General features: G+C 52.9%; 1 protein-coding gene across 1 annotated transcript; it reads left to right on the forward strand.

The window, feature by feature from the left end:
* The first annotated feature begins 765 nt into the window (after window positions 1-765).
* On the forward strand, window positions 766-5970 carry LOC135912362 (uncharacterized). The gene is made up of 2 exons (XM_065444793.2): window positions 766-2136; window positions 4578-5970. The coding sequence occupies exons 1-2, from the start codon at window positions 808-810 to the stop codon at window positions 4581-4583; spliced, it is 1335 nt and encodes a 444-aa protein (XP_065300865.1). The 5' UTR covers window positions 766-807; the 3' UTR covers window positions 4584-5970.
* Window positions 5971-6551: the final 581 nt, after the last annotated feature.

Genomic DNA, 6551 nt, shown 5'->3' on the forward strand with positions numbered 1-6551 from the left:
CCTACCGATTAAGTTAACGAAACGACCATGAGAGCACCAAGGCGTAGGCGGCTGTTTCATGGCCTAGATGACACGCATGTCATGATATTCATGTCATGCCTATCATTTATGTTCATCATACGCTCTTGTCATACTATGCCAATTTTCGTACTTATCAAGTTCACGGAACGACCATGAGAGCACCAAGACCAAGGCGGCTAGATAAATGCTGTGAAAGTGGCAAATGTTGCCCATGAAGTGCTTTGCATTTAAAATTATCTATGGTCTCATCCTCTGCACAGATTGGGCACAGAGAGGAGGGCGCAGGCCAGCCCTGTTATAATAAATATGTAATAATGGTGTTTGCCAACTTAATCAGGTAAACATCACTTCAGTTTTTCTGGTGGTAAAGGAATTTTTGTGGCGAGGGGATAGGACGTGTCGATATTCGGGAAAAACTGCTGTAGTTGGGTTCAAGATGTCTTGAGCAATTGCATATCTACTGAATCTAGCAGTAGTTAAGTAAGCTGATGTAGGAAGTAATTAATGATAGGACAGGGCCACTGAGGGCCGCTCTCGCGACGTTTTCAGCCATTTCGTTCACGGATAATCCCTTATGTCCAGACACCCAAAGTAATCTAGTTAAATTTATATGGGCAGGCGTGATAACGGAACTTCCTTTTCGCCATTTCATAGACTGCCGCGTCCTACAACGGTAACTGCGGCATCTTTGGTACTTGCCACGACCCAAAGAAGAAGAAGAAGAAGAAGAAGAAGAAGCTTGAACGTTCCGTCGAATCCTTGCTTTCTTAGGGGCTTCCCAATGAAATGCCCGGTGACGAAGCCTCGTGCACCCACGGTCACCAAGTTTTCGTTGCGTGCTTGATTCTGCTCACACCGCTGTTTCTATTCGGCTTCGCGGCGCTCCTGTGGGCCCTGGTGCGCGCCATCATAGGCACTTCGTCCAAGCCGGGCCCTGAGGTCCCGCCTTTCTGCTGCCCTGAAGCTATCGGAACGATAATCATGCTGTCCAACCTGACGGTGGACCCCTGCAACAACTTCATCGGATACGCCTGCTACAAGAAGAACAAGGTGGACCGCCAGGCGATCGTGGAGCGCGCGCTAGCCTCGTCCGTGCTTCACCCGACTCTTCAGGGCAAACTGCGCTCGCCCGTCAGCGACATCCTCAGGATGCACCACGAGAGCTGCCTTGCCTCGGCCGTCGGCAATCTGTTCACCGCGGAGCACGCGGTGAAAGCCGTCGTCGACCTGTTGCGGCGCTGGTCGGGAACGATCTCGCCGCACGCCGTGGACCTGATCAAACTCGTCGGTCTGCTACACTTCCGGTACTACATCTTCAGCGTCTTCAGAGCTGACAGCGTACGGTGGCACGAAAGGAACGAAACGCTGTTCGTCATCGCCGCTCTAGCCGCGCCACACATACTGGCTGCCGGCACTTCCTATCCCACAGAGTTCACGGAAGTCATGTTCGACAGCGCGAACAGTTATACGGGTCTTAACCTTACTCGCGCCGCCTTGACAGCTTTGATTGCGCGATTGCAAGCCGCACGCAATGTTTTCGACGAGAATATCTACACGGGCAAGTTTTCCCTCCTGGACGAAGCGTTTCCCAACGCAGACATGTCCTCGTGGAAGGTAATTCTGAGAACCTTCCCACTGATTGGCCTGGAGGATCCCTCCAATATCGTGGGCATCGTAGAAGTGCTCGTCGACAAGGACGCCACCGTGCAGGCTGCGGCGCTCGTCTACTTTTCTGTCCATACGGCGTGGTCCATGTTTGCCCGAGAAATCACAAATATGGACGCGGCCGCTAGCCTAGTGGCCCGGGCGGCTTTCTGTGGTGAGGAGATCGTGAAACTGTTTCCACTCTGGGACGTGTTGCTGACGCAGCAGATGACCAGTCCCGAACGAGACGCTGTCGTGCTGCAGTTATTCCACAGAGTCGCCGACGCCGTGCTTGCGGATGCTCAAGTCACCTTCTCCGCATACCTAAACTCGAGCGAGGTTCGCAGGGTGGTGCGAGGCGTTCGCGTCGTATTGGCCGTGGACATGACGTCACCGTACTCGCACCACCTGCCCGACGCCAGCGATAACTACTTCGAAAACGTGCTGGAATTCCGCGATTTCCATTTTCAGGTGAGCATTATCCAAATGACGATTAATGAGGACAGAAGTTCACTACGTACACGTAGGCTTGAAGTAATCAACAGTCATCCGACAAGACATGTTGCTTGGCCCAAAGCTGCACTTCAGCGGCAATCCTTGTTCAACAACTCTTGATTGTCTTAAATGCATATTAGTGAGCCCGATTATTATCGCACCGTGTATATCAGGAGGCCTAATTAGCACATTTCTATAGTACGTGATATTAGATGTAAGCGAAAATTGCCAGGGCTTTTCCTGCTTACCTGATGGTGAAAAAAAAAAGATTCTGTGCAAAAGAAGAAAAAACGATCATCTAGCGAAGCTGATATCGAGGCGAAGAAGGAGCCGTGCGTATATTGTTACACATACCGAGCGTTTTCCCAACAAAATTACATTACGAATTTCAGGGCTATTTTATCGCAGTCCTCGAGTACCCTCGGCACCGCATTCGCAAGCCGTGCATTGTGCCAGAGAAATACGCACCTCTCCTCGTAAGTACAGCCACGCTCTCCTGCGCGCGCGCGCTGTACAGAACTCTCGGTGAATCCGAAATTCAAGGCGTCGACGCGTTTTGAGTCGTGCGTACCCAGGTACATGGCTGCGACAGTATAGGCCTATCATATCAGTGTATGTACGACGATCCAGCAGTAGTGCAAAAAATTGGAGGACGCTTAAGCTTCGCCTTCAAGAGTGGGACGCGACAGCGTTCCCGTCGACCCGCCAAGGGGTATAAGACAATGCGCTACGGCACAGCAATCACTTACGATGCGCCCACCTATCACGCGGTGAACGTCGAGCAACGCAGCGTTCGGCGCGACAACGAAACGTGCGCCTGAGCGAACGAAACGAACCAAAGAACTCGGTGTCTCGGAGGGAAAACGATCTACGCCGTGATCGGCACGGGCAGAGAGATAGATAGTAATCTAAACCGGAAGCACGGCGAAGCGTCGTCAGGGGAGAGGGAGTCCCGCGACGCGCCTGGCAGCGGTCCCAATGCGCGCGCGGCGCGCCTCCTGTCGGGGCAGCGCCGTACATTGAGAGGAGGGGGTCTTCTGTGTTTGCCGCAAGATGGCTCTGCGTGTGCGGAAAGCGCAAAAGAAATGCAGCGGAAACGCACTTCGCAACTCGTGTAATTGTGACTTCTGTACGTTACATGTTCATAATTACCGATATACACCGCAGTATAACTTTCCACGGCTGGTTTCGAAGGCAACACCGCATTCACTAGAGGCGCGTTTGCACCGCTTGGAAGCATCGAACTCGTGGCTGAGTGGTAGCGTCTCTGTCTCACACTCCGGAGACCTGGGTTCGATTCCCACCGGGCCAATCTTGGAAGTTGCTTTTTATTTATGAAGAGCGTGCCGTGATTTATCGCTCACGGTCAACGCCGCCGACGCCGACACCCGACGCCGACGACACCGGCTTTTCTGCGACACGAGCTCCTTAACGCTATCGCGTTAAAATTGGAGGACGCTTAAGCTTCGCCTTCAAGAGTGGGACGCGACAGCGTTCCCGTCGACCCGCCAAGGGGTATAAGACAATGCGCTACGGCACAGCAATCACTTACGATGCGCCCCGCATCGGACTTAGCGCCCACCTATCACGCGGTGAACGTCGAGCAACGCAGCGTTCGGCGCGACAACGAAACGTGCGCCTGAGCGAACGAAACGAACCAAAGAACTCGGTGTCTCGGAGGGAAAACGATCTGCGCCAGCCAAACGTCGTGATCGGCACGCGCAGAGAGATAGATAGTAATCTAAACCGGAAGCACGGCGAAGCGTCGTCAGGGGAGAGGGAGTCCCGCGACGCGCCTGGCAGCGGTCCCAATGCGCGCGCGGCGCGCCTCCTGTCGGGGCAGCGCCGTACATTGAGAGGAGGGGGTCTTCTGTGTTTGCCGCAAGATGGCTCTGCATGTGCGGAAAGCGCAAAAGAAATGCAGCGGAAACGCACTTCGCAACTCGTGTAATTGTGACTTCTGTACGTTACATGTTCATAATTACCGATATACACCGCAGTATAACTTTCCACGGCTGGTTTCGAAGGCAACACCGCATTCACTAGAGGCGCGTTTGCACCGCTTGGAAGCATCGAACTCGTGGCTGAGTGGTAGCGTCTCTGTCTCACACTCCGGAGACCTGGGTTCGATTCCCACCGGGCCATTCTTGGAAGTTGCTTTTTATTTATGAAAAGCCTGCCGTGATTTATCGCTCACGGTCAACGCCGCCGACGCCGACACCCGACGCCGACGACACCGGCTTTTCTGCGACACGAGCTCCTTAACGCTATCGCGTTAAAATGGCTTACGTGAAGCCGGGAGGTGTAAGTTGGGCGGCGCAGCGGCAGCACGAGAGAATAACAGAACATTTTAACAGATACAAGAACGATACCGTCGCCCTCCGGTGCTCTGAGGAAGTTTGTTTTCACTCTTTCAGGTGTGACGCATCAACGCGGCGCGGGGTCTCTCAGGGCTGCACAGGCTCCGACATAACTTGTTCCAGGCGTTTGTCAGCAGAGCGGGCAGTCATATCGTCATCTCGGCCGGCGTCTATACGCTCCTCAACTTCAACGCCACCCGCAGAGGCAACCGCACCCGAGTCAACGGCGCCGCTGTGAACAATGCCACTGTGCTCGGCGTCCTGCTCGCCGACGCTCTCTGGGACGCGCTGATCGACAGAAAGAACTGGGATTTCAAGACTGGTGAAAAACTGTTCTTTCACGCGTACTGTATGAGAGACATCCTCGGACGCGACCTGGCCCCCGATCTGAAGCACGCTCTGCTGTCGCTGCAATCCACGGCCCGCGCCGTTGCAGCTCCGGGTTGGCACCGGAGGGCGCTGGCGTTCGGCTACTACCACCTTTCGGCTAGTCAAGTATTCTTCATGCTTTTTGTCCTGCACCACTCGTGTCAGGCTCTCGACTTGAACTACGACGATGATGGGCTGAGCCTGTCGGAGTCCATTCGGCACATCGGAGAGTTCTGCGATGCCTTTGGTTGCGCGTCGCAGCCGCAGATCGACTGGCCCACTGTCTGTGAAGAGCCTTCTGAAGACAGACGCACTGGGCTTCAGTCCCACCTATCGCGGAAGCGTCGCGCGAAAGCTGTGCATTAGCCGGGGTGCACGCGTCATTTCATTTGCTAGTAGCGAGGTGCCGAGGGATGCAAAAGAAACAGAACTAGCATTTGTTTTACCTTTCCAGTTGTCGCGCACCCTATTTTTCTTCATCGGTACCTCGTGAAATGCTATCGTAGTTATTGGCGTTTTTCATGTTTGTTCTGTGGAAGTAACTTGAACTCAGACTGCAGTTAGGATCTCAAAGTGCTCCTTGTCTGTCACGTTATTTAGCTGCTTTGTTCTTGTGCGCCTGCTGTGTCGAACACGTACACTGCTACTTGAATCCGGTGAACGCGCGCGACATTGTTCTCTTTGATTCTGGATTTTCTAATGAGCTATTTTTGCCACTTTGGTTTTGCATTGATTCAGTTATTTCGTGCCAGTTTCGGGAACTTCAGTGTTTTAGAATGATGACTTCAGTGGTGTTTTACTATGGACGTAGTACTTGTGAGCTGCCGTTTCATGTATGTTAAACCAAGATGCAACATCCTCTTATGCTTGCCCTAGGTGCTAGAGTTATGCCTTCTTGAATCACCTGTTATGCAACTGCTTGATAGCCTGTGGAACGTGCCGCATGTATCCGCAGTAATTCTTGAAGGGTGTGTTGCCGTTCCCAGTCGTTTCAACTTCTTTCATTGCAAACATTGTTTAATGTCCAGACCACGATCTGGCCTGTGTGTGTGATGTTTTAAATTCTTATTTTCATTCTTTTCGGTGTTAGTATTCTCTATGACCCACCCCTGCCTAAAGCATGGTACATAAGTTGGCATTGCTGCGAAAATAGAAGGTTTGCTTTGATGAATCTATAAAAGAAATGGTAGGCGACGCTAATCTTTGACTTAGGTATCTCTTAGTGGCACTCGCACCTGGGCGTTGGTGGTCTTTAGGTTAAGCGAGTGAAAGCCTTTTGCCTGGCACGATATGCGGGCGAGAAGGGAGGGAGGGCGTGGGGGAAGAGCAGCGCGCGTCGCCTGGCGGGGCGTAGCCCCCTAGCGAGCAGCGCACGAAGCGCACCTTACGCGCCCTCTCCTGTGGTGACGTCAGAGCATGTAACAAGTGCGCATGCGCAGCGGTTGCAAGGAAGCGAGCGAGGGAGCAGGTAGGCGCCGGGAAAGGAGAGAGAGGAAGGCGGGACATCACATCCGCGGTGCTCGATAGATGTTCAGTCTATGCCAGGCAATTGTTTTCTATTGATTAGCCGGTTTAATATCATGCCACCTTCTTACAGAAGCACATGTGCTCCATGCGAAAAAAAAATGGCTGTGGCTTAGCTAAGGTTAAGCCCAGGATGCG

Source organism: Dermacentor albipictus, chromosome 5, assembly GCF_038994185.2.
Source record: "Dermacentor albipictus isolate Rhodes 1998 colony chromosome 5, USDA_Dalb.pri_finalv2, whole genome shotgun sequence".
Lineage (NCBI taxonomy): Eukaryota > Metazoa > Arthropoda > Arachnida > Ixodida > Ixodidae > Dermacentor > Dermacentor albipictus.

Bases quoted from the DNA above. Each gene is read 5' to 3' on its own strand.
- LOC135912362 (XM_065444793.2), top strand. From the start codon at position 808: ATGCCCGGTGACGAAGCCTCGTGCACCCACGGTCACCAAGTTTTCGTT.